Source organism: Mustela erminea, chromosome 10 (genome assembly GCF_009829155.1).
Source record: "Mustela erminea isolate mMusErm1 chromosome 10, mMusErm1.Pri, whole genome shotgun sequence".
Classification (NCBI taxonomy): domain Eukaryota; kingdom Metazoa; phylum Chordata; class Mammalia; order Carnivora; family Mustelidae; genus Mustela; species Mustela erminea.
In genome coordinates, this window is record NC_045623.1 from 98,796,481 (window position 1) to 98,817,731 (window position 21,251).

At 45.8% G+C, this 21,251-nt stretch overlaps 1 protein-coding gene across 4 annotated transcripts in view; it reads right to left on the minus strand.

The window, feature by feature from the left end:
- Positions 1-21,251, minus strand: part of DDI2 (DNA damage inducible 1 homolog 2) — a 44,703-nt gene that overhangs the window by 18,912 nt on the left and 4,540 nt on the right. For 2 of the 4 annotated variants that reach the window (XM_032361162.1, XM_032361169.1), the window contains exons 2-6: positions 17,686-17,815; positions 14,616-14,849; positions 12,635-12,761; positions 8,111-8,238; positions 4,787-4,915 (exon numbers count right to left, since the gene is read on the minus strand). In XM_032361162.1, the coding sequence (XP_032217053.1) occupies positions 4,787-4,915; positions 8,111-8,238; positions 12,635-12,761; positions 14,616-14,849; positions 17,686-17,815 (748 nt within the window). Of the gene's footprint in view, positions 1-4,786; positions 4,916-8,110; positions 8,239-12,634; positions 12,762-14,615; positions 14,850-16,050; positions 16,169-17,685; positions 17,816-21,251 lie in introns of those variants that run through there. The other 2 variants (XM_032361164.1, XM_032361163.1) reach the window with 2 other exon arrangements.

Sequence of the window (21,251 nt, forward strand, 5' to 3'; positions counted from 1 at the left end):
CAAAGAAAATGGAATCAGAGAATTCTAGGGGACATTAGGCTCAACTTCGCTGGGTGACGCTGAATTATTTTCTACAATGTTTTTAGCAGTGTATGAAACTTCCACTGCCCCACATTCTCGTCAACATTTGGTATTATCAGATTTAAAATCTTGCTAATCTGGCAAGTAATTTTCTATTTCCCTAATTAATAATTTACAAATTTTCATATATTTAACCATTTGGGTTTCCTGTTCAATAGCGCCTGGGGCATCTGGGTGGCTCAGTCAGTTAAGCATCTGACTTTGGCTCAGGTCATGATCCCAGGGTCCTCACATGGAGTCCCACAGCAGGCTCTGGCTTGGTGCGGAGTCTGCTTCTCCCTCTGTCCCTCCCCTCGCTCCTGTTCACTTTCTAATTAGGAAAGAAAACAAAAAACAAAAAAAAAAGTAGTGCCTGTTCGGTCCTTTCTGTAATTTTTTTGCAAACTTTTCTTTTTCTTTTTTTTTTTTTAAGTGGGCTCCATGCCTAGTGTGAAGCACAATGTAGGGCTTAAACTCACAACCCTGAGATAAGACCGGAGTTGAGATCAAGAGCTGGACACTTAACTGAGCCACCCAGGCACCCCTATACTGTCTTTTTCACTGAGATGAAGGACAGACAACACACACAGAATGTATATATTCTGAATCTAAATCCTTTATTAGTCCTATGTGCTTTTATTAGTCCTATGTGCTATAAAAATTCTTTCCTACTTTATGTCTGTTCACTTTCTTTATGCCTTTTGATGAAAGTTCTTAATCTTAATATGGCCAAATCTGTCAATAATTTCCTTCTTAACCTTTAAGGAACCCCTTCCCCATGCAAGATATTCTCTTATATTTTCTTCTAAAAGCTCTGACTTTGGGCGCCTGGGTGGCTCAGTGGGTTAAAGCCGCTGCCTTCGGCTCAGGTCATGATCTCAGGGTCCTGGGATTGAGTCCCACATCGGGCTCTCTGCTCAGCGGGGAGCCTGCTTCCTCCTCTCTCTCTCTCTGCCTGCCTCTCTGCCTGTTTGTGATCTCTGTCTGTCAAATAAATAAATAAAATCTTAAAAAAAAAAAAAAAAAAAAAAAAAAAAGCTCTGACTTTGCCTTTCACCAACCCTGAACTGACATTTGTGTGTGAGAGACAGGGTCCAAGTTCTGATTCATTTTTTGCACATGGATACCCAGCTGTCTTAGCACCTTTCCTGAAAACTTCCCTCTGCTCTGTAAGACTGCCTCTCTCATTTATCAAGCTTGGTTCATGTAAACGTGGGTCTGTTTCTGTTCTAGTACTGTGGTCTTGACATCTAGAAGAGGAAATTACTCCAGAGTATCTCGCCTATTCCTACAATAAACAGTCCATAAAAAATTTTAAGTTAGCATCATGTCTCACAAAAAACCAAAAACACCTGCTGAGATCTTAAGGGTATTACAATGACTCTGCTCTTGACGAATGTGGGAGAATTACCACTTTGGATATCCTGAGTCCTCTTATCTGTGACATAGCTCCCCTTCACTTAGATTTCCTTTATAATTGCAGGCTTTCTTCCGATCACAGGCACAGCGTGCCCGTCCACAAGGAAGGAGGACACAGGGGACTGGTACTTACTTTACTTCCTCCTATCATCTTCCTACTTAAAACCACGGAAATTCTGAGAATTCGGACTTGGAAGCAACCATTGTGTGACAGTACAGGTCCACCGTGTGTAGGGAAGTATATGCAAGGAAGGTGTTTAAACTATTCTTAGTCTATATAAATCAACAAAAGAAAACACAGAAACTCTAATAGACAAATACATTACAAAAGAGAGAGAGAAATGGGCAGAAACTACCACTTGCAATAAAAGAAAAGAAACTTACAATGAAAAAAAAAAACCAGCCTTTTTTAATCTGTACAGTAAGGGAGTAAAAACTAAGAATCTTTGATTATATAAGGACCTCAAGATAAACACTGATTCAGCACTGGGAAAGCCACTCTGGTTATGAGTTAGAAATATATCAAGGGCCTTTAAGGATTCATAACCTTTGATTCAACAGCTTCACTTATGGGAATCTTGACTAAGAAAAAATTAAAATGTGCATAAAACTACCACTGCCATATTACAATAATCAAATATTGGGGGAAAATTTTATCCTAAAAGTTGACCATTAAACCCATAAAGAGAATGCTATGCATCTGAATGATGCTTATGAAATACACAGTAATAGTGAGAAAATGTTATTTTTTCATAAAATGGTTTAAGTTATATGACCACTTTTTTTTTTTTTTTTTTTTTTTTTTTTAAAGATTTTATTTATTCACTTGACACAGAGAGATCACAAGTAGGCAGAGAGGCAGGCAGAGAGAGAGAGAGGAGGAAGCAGGCTCCCCGCGGAGCAGAGAACCCGATGCGGGACTCGATCCCAGGACCCTGAGATCATGACCTGAGCCGAAGGCAGCGGCTTAACCCACTGAGCCACCCAGGCGCCCCATGACCACTTTTTTTTTTAAATGAACTCTTTTCTCAGCATAACTGTGATTGTAAGCTGAACTTTTTTTTTTTTTTTTAAAGATTTTTATTTATCCATTTGACAGAGAGACAGAGATCATAAGTAGGCAGAGAGAAGGGCGGGAGTGGGAGAAGCAGGCTCCCTGTTGAACAGACAGCCCGATGCAGGGCTCCATCCCAAGACCCTGAGATCATGACATGAGCCGAAAGCAGAGGCTTAAACCACTGAGCCACCCAGGTGCCCCATACGACCACTTTTTTTTTTTAAGATTTTTTATTTATTTGACATAGAGAGATTTCAAGTAGGCAAAGCAGCAGGCAGAGAGAGAGGGGGAAGCAGGCTCCTCGCTGAGCAGGGAGCCTGATGCAAGGCTGGATCCCAGGACCCTGAGATCATGACCCGAGCTGAAGGCAGAGGTTTTAAACCCACTGAGCCACCCAGATGCCCCATATATGACCACTTTTTTTTGCAAGAACAAAATGCATGGAAAATAGGCCAGAAGGAGATTAAGTCCAAATGGTACCTAGTAGTTGAGTCTCACTCAAAAGGATTTAAAGTATTAAGAAAAAGAACAATTTTGGTTAGAGATGAAGGACTGAACCCATGTATTTACCTCCATTTACTCCTTAAAAATTTACAATAAAATTGTTTTTTTAAGGTATAAATCACTAAGGATAAAAATCATGGACACAAAACTGAAACATAATTTTGTAACAGAAAGCAGAGGACAGTAAGGAAAACAGGGAAGCAAGCCAGTTCGTGTCTCAGAACTCCCCAGAGGCGATGAATAAGGTCCTGTGCAAACAGGGGTAGAGGTGGGTGCAGAGCAGGAAGACTGGTCAAAGTCTCTAGGGGAGGCACAGTTAGATCTCGGGGTTCTCTCTGCTCAGTCAGGCGACTTCCTTTCACCCCCACAGCAGACCAGGGGTTTATTTTCTCAAGAGGGCAATACAGAGGCGGGCACAGAACGAGACAGAGACACAGCAAGCAGGTAACTGAAACCCAGGGGGATGAAGTTAAGTTTACTGAGCTCTACCCCTTTTCTCCCTTTCAACTTCCAGATCCCCCACAACCGCCATGACTGCCCACCCAAGTCATCTTCCAAATAGCCTTCTGGTGTCCCAGTTTCAATATGAGCAGATGCCAAGGATCACCAGACGTTTGAGAAAAGCATCTAACACAGAAGTCAAATAAATGCAAAACGTAATAGAAAGGTGGGAAGGCAAGTTTGAGGAAATCTGGCAAACAATTAACACACCCAGGACACATGAAGAGAGAAAGAGGAAAGGAAACGAGAAGACAAGCCCAGGAGAGACGGGTTATTCCACCCAAGCAACAGACATCCAGGAGGTGGGAGGGTGCAGGGAGTGAAAAGGACGCAGCACAGCGCAAGACAGATCTACACCTGAGTACAGCCCTGCGAAATTTCAGAACGCCGAGGTCACAGAAGAGTCTGCAAGCTTCAGAAATGGAAAGAAATCTTTCACATAAAGGATCAAGAATTGGGACAGCAGCCAGCTTCTCTACAGCAACACTGACAAAAACTGTGGAAAACAAAGATGATTTCCAACTTAGCCAGACTGGTAGAATACAAGGAAAAAAAGACACGCTCTGACATTTAAGGACTCAGTTTCCTCCCTTACTTTCTCTCGGGCAGCTACTGGAAGCTGTACTCTTAACAGGCTGAGGAGCAAGAGTACAAAGAGTAGAGAAGGGACGCACGTGCTCCGATCTAACAGCAAGGGGAAAGCGGCCTTGGAGACCCAGGAAGGGAACTTCTGTGACAGCAGCTGTGGCGCAGTTCTGGACACCCGTCCAGTCTCCAGAAGAACCGTCAACAGGAAGAAATGCATAAGGAAGATTTACACAACTAGGTAAGTGTTTGGGGATGGAGTAACACATAGAATCCCAAATGACTGAAACAAAAGAATTATTACAAGAAACATAATACTAGACACAAACGGAAAAACAATCACTTTCAATTAGATGGCTCAGCTCTCTACAGTATTTACATATCAATAATAGCACAACACACACGTTATTTTGAAATATGGAGGCAGGCACCAAAAGAAATGAGCTAAAATAGTTGAAAAGGATTCTAAGGAGCAGGAACACGGAAGTACACAGTGACTGATCTTTTTATAACCAGCTAGAACATGTACATGTGTAATACAGACAGAACAGAGGATTTAACATTTCTGGGGATTAGGCTTGCCGGATCAGATAAACCTCTGAAGAATAAATTTTTAAGACTCTGCTACTCTGAAAAGACTCCCGCAGTGCCTTTGCTCACCTAGATGTACCCTTCCAATAATCTTCTGGGTGCCCACTCCTTTGGCGATCCCTGCCCACCGACGGTCCACCAGCCTCATTATGTTACACCTTTCTGCACAAGCTTGGCTCATAATAGTCATCTGGGCACCTGGAGGTTGAGGGAAACATCAGAGAATAAAAACAAAGCCCACACTTGTGTTAAGATTAAAAAATGCAGCCTGAGAACAAGGCAGAGAGCAAATACACCCCCACGCTTTTGTCTGAGTACAATTACTCACACCGAGCTTAAGCTAGCCCTTAGCTGTTCCCACCACACTGAATTCAACTTTCAGTTCCACGCTGGAATCTGAAACAGTGTAGAAACCTGGCAGGGAACGAAAGAATACTTTGTTGAAATGTAATAATTGGATGACATTTTAAAACGTTACAGACAGAAAGCAAAACCACCTGGAGGGGAACCCGTGTCTACAGATAGGGAACGCTAAGGTAAGCACCACTTCACACTCAGCTCCGTCTTCACCAAGTATCTCTAAACATCTTACTAGATTATTTTTATTTCAGACTCTGGGACAGTGTAATTTACCAGGTGAAACCTGCAGTCTCTCCAACAAGGAAGAGCTGAACTCCCCATCTCTGCACCAACAAGCATGCCCCAGGACAAGAGGGCAGTCAGGGTCCTTTCCTGCGTGTGTTCACCTGTACGGCCAGAGGGGCCTGGGCAGGAGACGGTCTCTGTTTCCCCTACATGTGGTCCTAGTCTCCCATGGACTCTAGTCTATCGCTGTGTGCTGGACATTTCCTTCTCGAAGCCAACAGGTATAAAGCCCTTTCTCCCCCAAGTAGTGCTCACCTCGGATTTCTCTTACCAATGAAATTACTTTCCTGCAACATAAAACTCGGCACTGTTCACGCGTGACTCCCTGTCTTTCAGCCTTCTCCCCACTCTCAGACTCTGCTCCAACCCTGTGAGTAAGTTTTATGCAATTTCTATTTCTGACCTTCCTTCTTCTAACTATAGCAACCAGTGTGGCTCACCCCCTATTCCCCTCACTAGTGGACAAGTTCTCTGGTTTTCAAACCACTCTGCAGAGGTATAATTTAAAGCAAGGGAAATAGTTCTAACTCTGACCCTGAGGGATACAGAATTTTCCAGATCTGTCACTGTTTTCAGTCTTAAAACATCCTCCACGGCTCCTCCTCTTTGTAAGATCAGCCGCACACCCCCTCGCCACAGCTGCACAGTCCACCTCACCCCGGCCGAAGTGCTTCCGGCTGCTACAGACCGATGTCTGTGTCCCCCCCAAACTCCTACGTTGAAACCATCACGTTCCTAATGTGGCTGCATCAGCAGGTGGGGCGTGTGGGAGGGATCAGGTCATGGAGGTGAAACTCTTCGGAACGGGATGAGTGTTCTTGTACAAGAGACCCCAGAGAGCGCCCTCACTCTTTCTGCCATGTGAGGACACAGCGGGAAGACGAACGTCTGCGACCTTGAAGTGGGTCCTCAGAAGACACTGAACCTGCCTGTACCTTGGTCCAGAACTCCCCAGCCTCCAGAACCAGGAGAAGGAAATCTGTTGTGTATGAGCCCCCCCGCCTCCGGCTGATGGTCTTCTTTTATAGCAGCCCGAAGAGATGCAGCTATCAGCCTTTCACTCTGTTCTAAACCCCTCACTTCGACAGGAACCAGTTGTTCCCTCTGCCTCTCACTCCCGCTGACCCTCCCGCAGACAGAGTGCCCCCCCCTTCTCTGAATCCCCCTCGTGCTCAAGGCCCAGGTCAAACCGCGCCTCTTCTGCAGCTGACTGGCCTTGCCCAGGGCTCTCCCCTCTCATTCAATCCCATCACTGCCCATTCACTTTACTCACGAGGCACCTGACACTTTATGGGCACTAAAAGCTCTTGGCATTTAAGGAAGGTTAGAGTCAAGAAGGTCCAGCGAAAAGGAAGGAAAAAAAAAAACTGGAGAAGGCGATCTCTCTTTTCTTCCTCTCTCCCCTTTCTACTGCACAAAAGCTACTTACTGTTGTAAAGTAAGCGAGCCCAAGACAAGAAGGCCCCCTTTCAACACTGTCCTGCCTTTTCTCAAGACTCGGCTCCATGCCCCTTCCTCTGCCCGTGGAGACAGGGCAGTTCCGATGCCCGCTCTGGGGGGGAAGCCACGCCCGAGCAGCCCAGTCGGAGGAAGAATGTGGTCTCCACGGCTAGCCAACATGCACCTGATTTTTGCGGTCACTGAGCTGTGGTATCAAACAGATCTGGGGCTGAATCCGAAGTCCACGACTCATGGGCTCTGTCTACCTGAAGAGCGACATCACCTAAGTTTTTTCATCTACAAAACAGGGTTAATAGCTGAACACAGCTCCCTGGGGTAACCTGAAGGTTAAGTGAAATTAAGATGATCTATTTTAAGCACTGAGTGTGCTGCCTGGCATACAGTAAGGGCTCAGTAAACGTTGAATGTTACCCTTAGGGTCTCTTATGTACACTTCTGTCTCTCTCACTCATATGAGCCCCATGAAGCTCCAGTCGGTGAGTCTTCCTCCCAAACACTCCGCGCAAGTGCCCCGCCTACGGCATTCAACACACACTTTTTTTAAACTATCAGCAAATGTGCTTCTCTCAGGAACGTATGTATCTCAAGACACAAACACTGAGCATGAGCTCAGATAGCTGTGGATGAAGGAATGCAGGAAAGTCATACTTGAACAGGGCCTTTCACTACTCCAGGAGCTCACCCCACCATCTCACAGGCTGAGCGAGCTACCCAGGATTAAGACACACGAGACCAATAAGCCACACCCACGCGGTGCTCTGTATGGTCTGACTGAAAAGCAGTTACTACTGCGAGAAAAGGTACCAGCTGGTACAGGCACTATTCACAATCTCAGGTGGGGAACTCCCTGTCTACTGACCTGGCGGTCAAGTTCTTTCAGGGCAAGAGCCCTGATTCATACATGCTTCGACTTCTCGCAGCTCCCGGCAAAGGGCTGCCATACAGACCATGATGAGGTACTGGTCTGACCTACACCCCACACTGCTGCCTCTCATGGCTCCTTCTTCTAAACCCATGTACTCGCAAACTTCTTACAGAGGTATCCTAAAAATTCAGGCTGCCCAATCAGGGGGGTAGGAAGATAAAGGACATACTGCATGATACAAAACCAATGAAGAAACGATTAAGAAATAAACCTGTTACAAACAAAAGGTGGGCAAGTGAAGTGACTCCCAGGTTCGTTAGCAGTCCAGGCTTCTGCCCGCTTTCACAGGCATCAGGCCCCCCCTTCTCCTCGTGTCAGGTCAGAATGTCCGACAGACAGAGAGACAAAGACCAAGACGTCACCTGAGTCAACGAAGGCTTTCACAGGGTGTCCGTTCACTTTGCAGTTAATATAAAGCATCACTACTTGGCCGAAACTTTCAGGAGCCTCTTCCATAGCTATCGTCATGTTTTCCTCAATGTTCTGTTGCCTGTAACACACCAAAATCAAGCACAGTAAGATCATTATTTCCAGGAAAGGGAATCTAATTCAAAGTCACAACATTCAAAACAGACTTGGCTTTCTCTTCAGCGAGCTGCTGAGTGGCAGACGCAGAGATGCTGATCTTCGAGAAGACCCTGATGGGCAAGACCATCACTCTAGAGGTTGAGCCTAGTGATACCAGTGAGAGCAACAAAGCCAAAATCCAAGTCAATGGGAGCATCCCACCTGAGAGCAGGGTCTGATGTTGCGGGCAAAGCACTGACAGACGGACGCTCTGACGACAGCAGCCGCAGAGTCCAGCCTGCACCTGGTGTTCTGTCTGCGGGGCGGTGCCATCGAGCCGTTCCCCCGCCAGCTGGCCCGGACACACACCCGTGGCAAGATCATCGGCCACCAGAGCTTTGCCTGCCCACACCCCCACGCTGTCCACCGCCCCAAGAGCTGCAGCCACACCAGCCCCTGCGCCCCAAGAAGGAGGTCAAATAAGGCCACTCCACCAGCTCTTCCTTTGCCTGCAGTGCAGCCTCCGGCCCGAGCCCCAAGGCCTTGGAACCTCCACAGTTTTCCTTTCACTAAACTGACTGGGGGAAAAACCAACCCAACATCTGTACACCTCTTGTGCCCCTATTACAGCAGCTGAGTCATGGAAATGGGAACCGGTGCTCTCTCCTGGAACAGGTGAGGTGGTGAGACGCAGCTGGCAGCAAATCTGAAGGCCTGCACATGGCTTTCTCCCGCAAAATAGTTCTGCTTCCTTTATGAGCTCAGAAACAGGAATAAACCTCCAGAGTATAAGGGTCACGACATTTTAATTCTGTAGAATGTGAGAATTTCACGAATGCTTCAATTTTAACAGAGGATTTACTAGACATCTGGTACATTTCCTATGTCTGGTGCGTTAGAAATAGTTGGCAAATATAATATATGGGTGTTAATGGTCTGCACTGTGTCTCTGCTTAATCCCCGAGACTGGGTTTTCTACCTTTAAGTGAGTGTAGCAGCTCCGATTATAGTGTGGCTAAGAGGTGGAGAGCATCTAGAACACAGTGTTGACAGAAGAGCAGATGCTCAGCAAATGCTGAGCAAATGTCCCTCTAGCTACCTGCTATCGCTCAGAAAACCACACACACACACACACAGTTCACTTGTCTGTCAAACCATTCCTCCAAACACCAGACATATTCTATTCCCACATATGAAAAGGATCTAAAAGGGGGTTCTAGCTTTCTCCAACCTCCTGTTCTAGCTTTCTCCAACCTCCTGTACCTTCATTCCCAACCTCCTTTTAAAAACACCAAACACTACCAACATTAATGGGAACGAGGGCAGGGCTGGGCAACGCAATTAAAGACTGATGCACAAACAGGAGGGGGCCCCAGACTGGGGATAAGTTATACCAGTCTGGACCACCATCCGTTTGTGTGAACAAACGCCCATGGGACGGGACGCCTGGCTGGCTCAGCAGGTTAGGCCGCTGCCTTCAGCTCAGGTCATGATCCCAGGGTCCTGGGATCGAGCCCCGCATCCGGCTCCCAGCTCAGCAGGACGCCTGCTTCTCCCTCTCCCTCCACCTGTTGCTCTGTCTACTTGTACTCTCTCTCTGTCAAATAAATAAAAACCTTTAAAGAAAAGAAAAGAACAAAACAAAACACCCCCACAGGAGCGCAGCCGCACTGCCGGTCTCCAAGAGGTCGTATCAGGTAGGTCCACGCTGGCACCGCACTGGCACAAATGAGCCCTTGCGACAGAGACAGCAGGGCCTGCAAACCCTAAAGTATTTACTGCCTGGCGATCCACGGGAAGCTTGCCAACCCCTGCTCTAACCTGCAGTGCCTGTCCTTTTCACAGTAATACTCCCCCTCAACTGAACTAATCATTTTATCAGCCATTCTGTAATAATACACGAAATTTTTCAGGAAATCGAAGGCACGTTTATTTAATCTAGGGAAATACGCAAGCTCGCATACCCCAGTGCAGTTGTGCCCTGGGTAATCACTGTGCAGCATACCAAAGCAAACTGCAGGAAGCGACTGACAGAATTACACAGCTCTTCTCTTATGCCACATTCTTAAATTTAGAAATGAACTAAAATTAGTTGTATACTCCTGACCTTGCATTGACTCCACCAAGTTAAGTTTCAGCAAAATCAGATTCTGAGATAATACCAGTCATTTTGGCTATTCTGGGCTCTATATGTGGAGAATCTCTTGAGAAGCACAAGGTATTCTTTAAAAGAGTGTACACGGGGCGCCTGGGTGGCTCAGTGGGCTAAGCCTCTGCCTTCAGCTCCGGTCATGATCTCAGGGTTCTGGGATTGAGTCCCTCATTGGGCTCTCTGCTCGGCAGGGAGCCTGCTTCCTCCTCTCTCTCTCTCTCTCTCTCTGCTTGCCTCTCTGCCTACTTGTGATCTCTCTGTCAAATAAATAAAATCTTAAAAAAAATAAAATAAAAGACTGTACACACTGGGGCACCTGGGTGGCTCAGTGGGTTAAGGCCTCTGTCTTCAGCTCAGGTCATGATCTCAGGGTCCTGGGATCAAGCCTTACATTGGGCTCTCTGCTCAGCAGGGAGCCTGCTTCCCCACACCCCCCACCCCCGCCTCTCTGCCTACTTGTGATCTCTGTCAAATAAATAAATAAAATCTAAAAAAAAAAAAAAAAAAAAAAAAAGAGTGTACACATTACCCCAGTTCCTTAACCTCCCCCACCTCCCGCAAGACACACAAACATGCCCCCTCTAACTGCTACTCTGCCAACAGGGCAGTGTTAGGGTTTGGCTCTGATGCCTCCCCACTTTCCTTCCCACTGCTCCTGCTTCCTGGATTGAACATGTCTGTTCTTCAGAATTATGTCAAGTTCCCTTAGAGCTGCAATGGAGTCTAGTTCAGAAAACACAAATGTCTTTTTCTATTTCTCTGGGTAGATTTAACTAGTGAGATGTTTTTTTCAAAGATATTCATATACTAATATACTGATGCAATTAATGTGGGCACTTCATCAAAAAGAACAAGAACGGCTTGGAGCTGTCAACTGATTCTGACAAATAACTTAAATTTCCCTGATTTCAGAGGTAGTCAGAGAAACAAAAAATAAAATAACCATTATTTGACTTCCAAGCTGACATTATAATGTAATGACCAAGTTGGGCTTCATTCAAGTAACAAAAGACTATGACTGCAAAGAACATAGTTCTTCCTATAAGGCAAGGGAGAGAGTCCAGGACCCCCAGTGGACACCCGAAACCACAAAGAGTACCAAATCCTACACATATACTATATTTCTTCCTGTGTACGTATACCTAAGATAAAGCTTCATTTATCAGTGAAGTACAGTGAGAAGCAACAATAATAATAAAATAGAAAAACTGTAATATTCTGTAGTAAACACTCTATGAATGCGTCTCTCTCAAAATACCTTACTGTACTGTACTCACGCTTCTCACGATGATGTGGGATGATAAAGTGCCTACGTGGTAAGATGAAGTGAAATGAATGGCATAGGTTTTGCGACATGGTATGAAGCTACTATTGATCTTCTGATCTATCTGCCTGGAGACTATAGTTAGCCACAGAAAACCAAGAACACGGAAAAGACAGGGAAGACTATACTAAGGCCTTCACCATTTGCAACAAAAACGGAATGTGGGGGGGGGGGGGCGGCTGTCCTTCCATTCTAAGGGGCTGAAGAGCATCTAGCTCGTGATAGTAATGTGACCAAGGCTGCCATCAGCATCACTGTACCTGCTCTGGCCCTACCTCTGAAGATTCTGATCCATCAGATTTGAGGGGAGAGCACAAGCACCTACAGTTTTAAAGCCTCTTATGTGATTTTAATGTAGCCCCAGGTGAGGACCACAGCATTAGGGAAGCTAGAGCTGTCTACTGAGGCCAGTGCAAGAGCTGCAGGAGGCAAACAGCCCTAGGACCACAGAGTTCCATCTGTCCAGAGATCGCTCTCTGATCCAAGATTGCACCCAAGCCTGGGTTTAATTTAACTAGGGCTCACGCATTATGTCTACGGACGGAGACTGCAGTCAGGCAGCCTGTGGAGCTGCCCGAACAGTCTCACCAAGCAGGGGCCGCTGCTCAGTCCTGTAGTCATCTACCTGAGCTGCTCTGATGATGCACTGTGGGCCAGTCCCGGAGTCTTCACTCAACTTTTAGAAGAGAACGTCATTAAGTTAGGTACTTGTGCCACTGTCATACGTTGAATCAACGTGTGAGGAAAACGGAAGAGGAAAGAAGACCTAAAAGGCGGAACTGCTCTCTCAAATACAAAAACAAGGAGGCTGCTTCAGAGCAGATGCCCGACTGACACAGGGTCACCTGTCATTTGGGAACTCTGGATTCTCTAAAGTTCGCTCTTTAGGGAAAGGGTCATTACCTTATATCTTCTTCTATCTTTGCCTGAGCTTCAAGATCAAAAGGGTCAGCAGAAAAGAGACGAATCCTTTCTTGCTCTCTCCGGGCTCGGTCCTGCTGCTGCTCCACCAGGACCCTAGAAAATTTCTCTACAAAAATAAAGGAGAAAATCTTGAGTACCGCTCTATTTCCATTCTTCATTAGTACTCTTCCAGATCAAACAGTTTCTCAAGATACAACTGTAAAGAGATGCAGAAATGCCTAAGAATTATTTTAAATGAACAATTACATTTACTTGCTGTTTTCTGAGGCAAGACTACGTACGTCACCTAAATTTAATATGAAGAAATTAAGTCTTTGCAAAAATCATTTCTTCCTGTAAGAAGTTATCCATTGTAGTGTCTTTACCCAGAGGTAACAATATTTCAATTGAAATGAACGGAAATGACTATCTGTGTGGCAGATAATGGCTGCGTTGCTTTCCTCCCCGGCTGCCCTTATGAACCTATTACCTAGAGATAAAACAGCATGACAACAGGGGATCTTGTCCGTGGTATTGTAATAGTGTTTGTGTGGTGACAAGCAGTGTGTCTGCAGTGAGCACAACGTAAGGCACAGACCTGATGAATCACGGTGTTTGTTGTACACGTGAACTACAGTAACGTTGTGTGTCAACTATATTTCAATTAAAAAACAAAAAACCCATCAACGTCACCACCACCACTGAAAACCATGCACCACAACCCCGTTTTTCCTCTAGTTTCATTCCCTTTATAACAGCCTCTGCCTTAAGCCAGGTAAGTTAAATGCAAACTACTGTTAGCCTACCTATCTGACCTGGTGAATACAGGTAGGAAAATGAGTGAAGAGGAAATATTGCTTGCTAGAAAATGTGTGTTACAAGAACCACCTTAATTTTGCTATTTCTTAAATGAGGATGAATAAAAATGTATAAACTTCAACTTGCCATCACCGTGGTCTTTGGTGACTAGATCTGCTACATAAGAAATCAAAGACACCAGAATAATGGTCATATGAACTATTAACACACACAACATGAATGAATCTGAAACACATTAAGCTGAGCAAAAGAGGTCTGCCATGAGAGAGGACACAGTGTACGATTCCATTTACATGAAGATCGAAACCACAATTATCAGAATGGCAGCAGCCCATCAGGGGAGGAAACTGACTTGCCGCAGAGAATATACTGGAACTTCTGGAGTGAGAAAAACGTTCTGTATCTTGACTAGGGTGGTCACATTGAGTTTGCCAAAACTCAATGAATGTATACTTAAAAAAAAATCTGTGCGTTTCTGTTAGGTAAGTATTACCTCGATTTAAAAGATGGTCAACTGAAGAACGAGCTATTAAGTGTCTGTCATGTTTTAAAATTTAATCAGTACCGTTTCATAAGCCCAAGAATAAAACTAGAGAAATTTACAGAGAAAAACTTTATTCATGAAGCTAACTAAAAATAAATGTTCTATTTAATATAAGAATGGATCAAATACAGCTCCAAACAAGCTGTTGGCAACAACCCTGCTCCCATTAAACTTGGGGCGGGAGAAAATAAAAGGGTTCGTTCCATTTTACCATACAGGCTGATGGCACCAGACATGGTTTCTGTAACTAAAAGCATTTCACCTGGCAGCAAGCTGGGTTACTGGTGTGCTCTCAAACTGAGGGTCTAACTGAACAGGTTAAAATAGGAGTACCCAGGTTATACGCTGTGAAAACAATCTGAAAATAAGGTCAATGGAGGAGGCTGGTCAAGCTGGATTTCAAAACTCCATGCAGATGTAGAATTCTCTCGCTACTGCCAGTAAACTCAGCCCTTGACACTAGCCCGGATCCACCTCTCAGAGAGCACCTGGTAGGTTCAAGCAATCGCGTGATGCGGAGGCTCGAACACACCAGCTGCCTGAGTTTCTCCACACGTGCTGCGATGGAACCACTTCCCCTCGGGTCAGCTTGCCAGTCTTCCATATGCGTAAGCTTACCAAGGTCTCCACTGAGCAGAGCATCTGCCAAGGGCGGGTTGCGTTCCTTCAGCAAGGACAGCTCATGGGGGTTGGCCAGCAACATGTCTCGGAGCAAGGCCGGATTGTCCAAGCCCTGAGGAGATGAAGCTATGTCTCCAGGAGATGAGTGGGAATGCTGTGCTGGTGGCTGGCGCTGCCGGGAGCCTGACGTGCCGGGCACGGCTATACTACGGAAGTCTATGCGGGGTAAGTCTGTTGGGGAAAATCGGTTCAAAGTTTACTTCCAGTGACTCCATCAAAACAAGCATTTGAAGGGAACAGCACTTGCTGGTACATGGCATGTCGTAAATGGTAACTGTAGACATCTGACCTTGGCCCTGCTCCCGCTCTCAACTAACCGCAGTCTGGGTGAACCCACAGGCAAGAATAGAAAAGGGGGTGCCGACAGTGGTAGTAACCCTAGATTTTTGGCTTATACAGTATCCCAGGAGAGATGACAAGTTTTTACTTATTTGTGCTTTTAAAACATTAAAGCTAGTCTCAATAAACATAACCACATAATTCTGAATGTAATTCTTGAGAAAAATCCCAGTCCGCTTTGACATGTTTCAAAGAGCCTGCACACCCTGGGGAAAGAATACTATACAATCCAAGGGACCTGAATCCATTTTAGATGTAAAATTCTACAAGTTTCTGCTGAACACATTCGTCGTCGGAATTTATGCTTTCATCTGTGCATCACTGCTAACTCTTATGCCCTGGGGAGCTAGCAGGTAGAACTGTTCTACAGGAGAGACAAACAGAAGAAAAAGGAACATGTTCAGGTTCTCTCCCAGTGCTTAGGTCACCAAAAGATAGAACAGAGTTAAAGGATACAACTCCCAGGTTCTAAAATGCAGGCTGGGCTGACCCTATTAAAATGAAAGGAAAATAAAAGGGAGTCTTACACAAAGGACCCACATATTATATGATTCCATTTATATGAAATGTCCAGAATAGGAAAATACACAGAGACGGAAGGTAGACTGATGGTTGCCCGGGGCCAGGAGGCTTGGAGGCAGATGGGGAATGACTGCTAATGGGTACAGTTTATTTTTAAGGTGATGAGAATGTGCTATAGTTGATTGTAGTGACGGCTGCACAACTTGGAATATACTCAAAATCAATGAACTGTACCCTTTTTTTTTTTTTAAAGATTTTATTTATTTATTTGACAGAAATCACAAGTAGGTGGAGAGGCAGGCAGAGAGAGAGGGGGAAGCAGGCTCCCCGCTGAGCAGAGAGCCCGACGTGGGGCTCGATCCCAGGACCCTGAGATCATGACCCGAGCCGAAGGCAGAGGCTTTAACCCACTGAGCCACCCAGGCGCCCCAAACTGTACCCTTTAAATGAGTGAACTTATGGTATATGAATGGCATCTCAATATAGCTGTTACTTAAAAAGGAGTTTTTACCTTAGCAAAGAAAAAGTAGAGCAGAGCGAGAATGGGGCGCTAGAACTGAGTGGAGCTGCATCTCCTCAATCCCAAAAATGTATCTGAGGGTCACTCCTGTCCCAAGTCTGAGGCCGTCCTGAAGCGTACGGGACATCAACAGAAGGAGGGAATCCTTAAATTCCAGCGTCAGTTTCTGCCTCTTAGCACGGGTTCAACTAGACACTTTCTCCAAACAGACCTCAGCGGGCAGCTAGTAAATGTTTATGTGTGCGTGTACACGTTTGAGGGAGTTAATCTATACCAACAGGCAAAACACAGGGGCGGGCCTTCTCTGTGGGTGGAGAAATTTTATCTCTAACCCTGTTACCCTTATCTTGAGAGTCCCTTCACTTCAGAGTAATTCTGAGAAACCTGTTTACCTGACAGACCAAGATCCCCTCGCCACCCCCACCTACTGGCTGTCTGGTCCACATGGGACAGTGCCGGGGGAAAAAAACAAAAACAAAAACCAGTCACTAGAACTAACCATCTCACCAAATTAACCAAAGGCAGACTTGGTTTTTGTTGACTGGCACGTTCGAATCCCAGCTCTTTCTAAAGTTTAACAGTAGCCCTGAGGGACTACTGTAACCCCGATCCGGGAGAACAGTGCATCATGGTCACAGCCCCAGTTTCAGGCTGAATGGAAGCACTGTGTTCCGAGCTAGGGTTTGTCATCGTCACCCAGACACCCATCAGCTGTTACCACAAACCATAAAACCAGCCATCCTAATGACTAAACACTGTGGAAAGAAATCTATCCAAAGATAACAGGGAACGGAAAACACTATTACATTTCATCAAACAGTTCCCTCTCAAAACCCTGTCAACTTTCTACAGATCAGGAACCCCTCTGAGCATCTGAGGAAAGCTACAGACTCTTTCTCCATCGAATGCACACATGTGCGAAGCCACCCAATTCTGTGATTCTTTCAAGGACACAGAATCACTCTAAATCCCAATGCACAGATTCCAGATTATAAACCCCTAATCTGACGGAACATCAAGATAGACAACAGCTGCCTTTCACAGGATTAACATGGCTGGCAGGGAAGGAACAGAATTTGGTGGTCTGGCGGCTTAATGCTCTTAAAGGTCAGTATAACGGGAAAAAATACCACATTTTGTTCCCATGTCTTCATTTATTAGCTACATAACACTGAAGACATTACTTAAAATCAGAGCTTCATCTATTAGTGATAACAAATTATAAAGAGGAATCTCTTCCCCCACAACAGTGATGAGACCACGTAACAGAGGGGCACATGCCTGGCTGACTACCAGCAGCAGGCCAGGCACAAAGTAGCAAAAGTCAGTCAGGAATCACAGGCAGAGGTGGCCTCCTAAGTCCTTCCCAAGGATAAAGTTATTATTGATAACAGTAGAAGCGAACGTTTATCGCGGACACGCTGTGTGCCAGAGGTTGCGAGTGCACTATTCTCACAGCCTATCTCACAGCTGGTGATGAAACGGACGTAGGAAAGTTAACACATCCGAGGTTACACAGCAACCAACGGGCAGTCAGAGCCTGTACCCTGCACTCTGAACCCGAAGGCAGTCCACTGCTCCGGCCCACGTTACACTCTCCTGATGCTGGTGTCAGGGATGTCTTACTTGGGAACTGCACTGGAGGTCGAGGGTCGGCGTTCTCCTTCTGTCGTAAAATCACAACGTCCCCATCTTTCAAGCCGTAGGAAGCCAGCGATCTGTGGTTGTCTGTGAGAGGTCTTTCAGCATAGACAATCTACGACCAGAAAAGATTGTACAGTAGAAAGCACTGAGAAGTAACATGGCACAAAGCAGGAAGACTACATCCAGTGTCCCTTTTCATCAGACGCCAGTCCCTGCTCAAAACCCCCCAGTGGTTTCCAATCACACCTGGAACAAAAAGCCCAAGTCCTTCCCGTTACAAAATAGGCCCAAACCATTTGGGTCCCTGGCTCTCCTTCTGACTTCATCTCATACTGTAATTGCTGTTCCCAAATAACATGATCAATTTCCCTCTGGGACTGTTTCTCTTGCTCTTCTACCTAAGGAATGTTCTCTTCCCAGTCATCTCCTTTTAGAAGTAGGCTCTATGCCCAATGTGGAAATTGAACTCACGACCCTGAGATCAAGAGTTGCATGCTCTGCCGACTGAGCCAGCCAGGTGCTCCCCAGTCATTCTCTCTTAAGGTCTCTGATCAAACATTACCTTTTCAGAGCCCTTCATTCATCAGTCTATTTAAAAAGTACCCTCAGAGTGCCTGGGTGGCTCAGTGGTTAAGCCTTTGCCTTCGGCACAGGTCAAGATCTCAGGATCCTGGGACTGAGCCCCACATCAGGCTCTCCACTCGGTGGGGATCCTGCTTCCCCCCACCTCTGCCTACTTGTCATCTCTGTAAAATAAATAAATAAAATCTAAAAAAATAAAAATAAAATAAAATGTACCCTCACCTCTCATACTATAAATCTATTTCTTAAAGATTTTTTATTTATTTATTTGACAGAGATCCACAAGCAGGAAGAGAGGCAGGCAGAGAGAGAGGAAGGGAAGGAGGCTCCCTGCTGAGCAGAGAGCCCGATGCGGGGCTCAATCCCAAGACCCTGGAACCATGACCTGAGCCGAAGGCAGAGGCTTTAACCCAGTGAGCCACCCAGGCGCCCCTATAAATCTTTTTCTTTATTGTCTTTCTGCCCCCACTAAAACGTAAGCTACTTGAGGGCAGGATTTTGTTTTGCTCGCCATATCTCAAATGTCGGGTGTGTGTGTGCGTGCGCGCGCGTGTGACATGAGAATTTCAAACATGGACTTTCCTAGCAGCTTTCAAGTACATGATACAGCACTGTTAATTACAGTCACCAAGCTGGACATGACACCCAGTGTGTCCACTTCTAAATGATCCTGCACACCGGCACGTCTGTGAGTTTTCCAAACACCACCTGCTCTGCATCCCTCCTACCATTCCCAAAGCTCGGTCACACTTACGACTGGAAGATGAAAGGGGAAGAAATTCAGAAAAGAAAAACTAAACACAGATGGCAAAAAGGATCAGGGATGTACTACTAATAAAAACATTTTTACGAGGTGCGACCAACACTGAAGAAAACCTGAGAGCAGAAACGCAGACAAAGCACCGCGCTGCAGGAAGCACGGGCACGGAGGACACAGGGTGCTTTTACGACGAAGGCACACGAAACCTACCCCACACTGTCACATGCCCCCGAGGGGCATTCAGAGCAAACTCTGGCTTTGAAAGGCTTTCTCCCTAACGACTGGCTCTGCACCAGGCCACAGGCCAACGGAGGAGCCCAAGTCCTGTCCTGGCTCTGAGAGGGGCCACATCCCTCAGCTGGTCCAGGCTTCACAGTCCCCATTTGTCAAGCAAGCAGGTGGGGCTCGAGAATCACTACAGCTGTCCCTTCCAGGTCTTTCTGCCCCACTACCATTTTACAGCATTTCCTCTTGTGTCCTCAAAGCTTTCACAGTCAGACTGCCTGACACAGAACCTGAAAAGTACAGGATCTGTACAGGGAAAAACAAGCTGTCCTATCTGCTCGCAGAATTTGCACTGACGTGAGGAACAGGACGAACAGGAAGCCGAATTTCCAAAACCGAATACTTCTGAGGATGCACAAGAAACTGATTTCAGAGTTTGTAGGGATGCCGATACTTTATAAATTCTATACATGACTAGAAAATGTAATGTTCGTTCTTACCCTCAACCTACAGAGTTCAAACATGTTACAAGAGACTGCAGGCATCATTCCATCAATCTGGTCACACTCTCTGCTTCTCCCACAACAGAATCAACACAGACTGTTTGCAATACAACCTGAAAGTCCTACAGCAACGTGTGGGATTGCTGGGACAACTACCGGAAATCGAAAGGGACAAGTGTCACGGGTTGGGGTATGCAGCAAGAAGAGGCTTGCCAAGAGAAACACCACGCAGGCAGCTCTTACAAGGTGGCAGCGACACGGTGAAGCCACCACAAGGAAGGGACCAAGTGGTCCACGGCCCACTCCTTAATTTTCCGGGTACAGAAACTTAACTATCAGTATATTCAGAGATAGTCAGTGGACACATTCTAACTGGACTTATAAAAGAACATTTATCAACAACAGGAAATCAAACTCAGCAGCATCAGAATGCTCCGGGCCACCAGGTCACTGGCGTCTCTTCAGCCTGAGGAGCCACAATCAAACACCACTGCCATGTGCACTTCTATCAGAATGGCTTCTTGAGGTCTCCCACTTCCCAACATCCTCTCATGAAAGTGTCAATCATTTTATGAGGTGGGCCTTATTGTTCCCATTTTATGCACAGGGAAACGGATACAGAGTTCAGTGACCTGAGACTACACAGCTCTTAAGAAGAGAACTAGGAGTGGAACCATGTCTGCCTGACTACAGAGCCCATAATCTTCCCTAAGGACCACATACAGCTTCCCCAAACCTAAGTCCAAAGTGGCCTGGGGCATCACCGGGTGACCTGAACAAGAGCTAGCAAGCGATCCACTAAGGGCCTATCCTCACCAGAGGGATCTAAACCCTGTCTACTGCTCACTGCATCCCCTGCTCTGGACGCAAGAAGAACGCTCGCAACTGCTCCCTCTGTGGTCTCCCACAGAGGACACCGTACAGTGATGACACCGTACATCACTCCACAGTGTTCCTTTAACACAGTCTTTGCTCCGCAGACAATGTAATTTTTTTACAAAGTAAGACAGCCTCATCTAACAATAAGATCCAGGTAATAACCAGCACCAAACACATATAGGAAGTGTAGAATATTGCTATCTGCCCCACTTCCTAAAAATACTCGACTGGAGAATGTGGGTGAGGAGCAAAGACCCTTCACACTGACAGAGCAGCAGGCGTACTCCATTTGAGTCAAGGACACAAATGAGATAAACAAAAGCTTAGCTGAAATTGTAACTACCACAAAGAACGGATTTCTTTTTGTTAAGACAGGTTTAAAAGTCTAAGAAAGACAATCTTTTTATAGCTTAAGTCCTAGAATAAGTCTGAATGATCTTCTAGCTTAACAGAATATCAGACCAATGGTTTCAAATTTCTACCAGTCAAAACAAACTGAGTGTCAGTAATGGCACTGGTGATGCTTCCTACCCAAACACTCAACTCAAAGGCCACAAAGCTAAAAATTCTAGTTTTGCCAGCGATGAGAACATCAAACA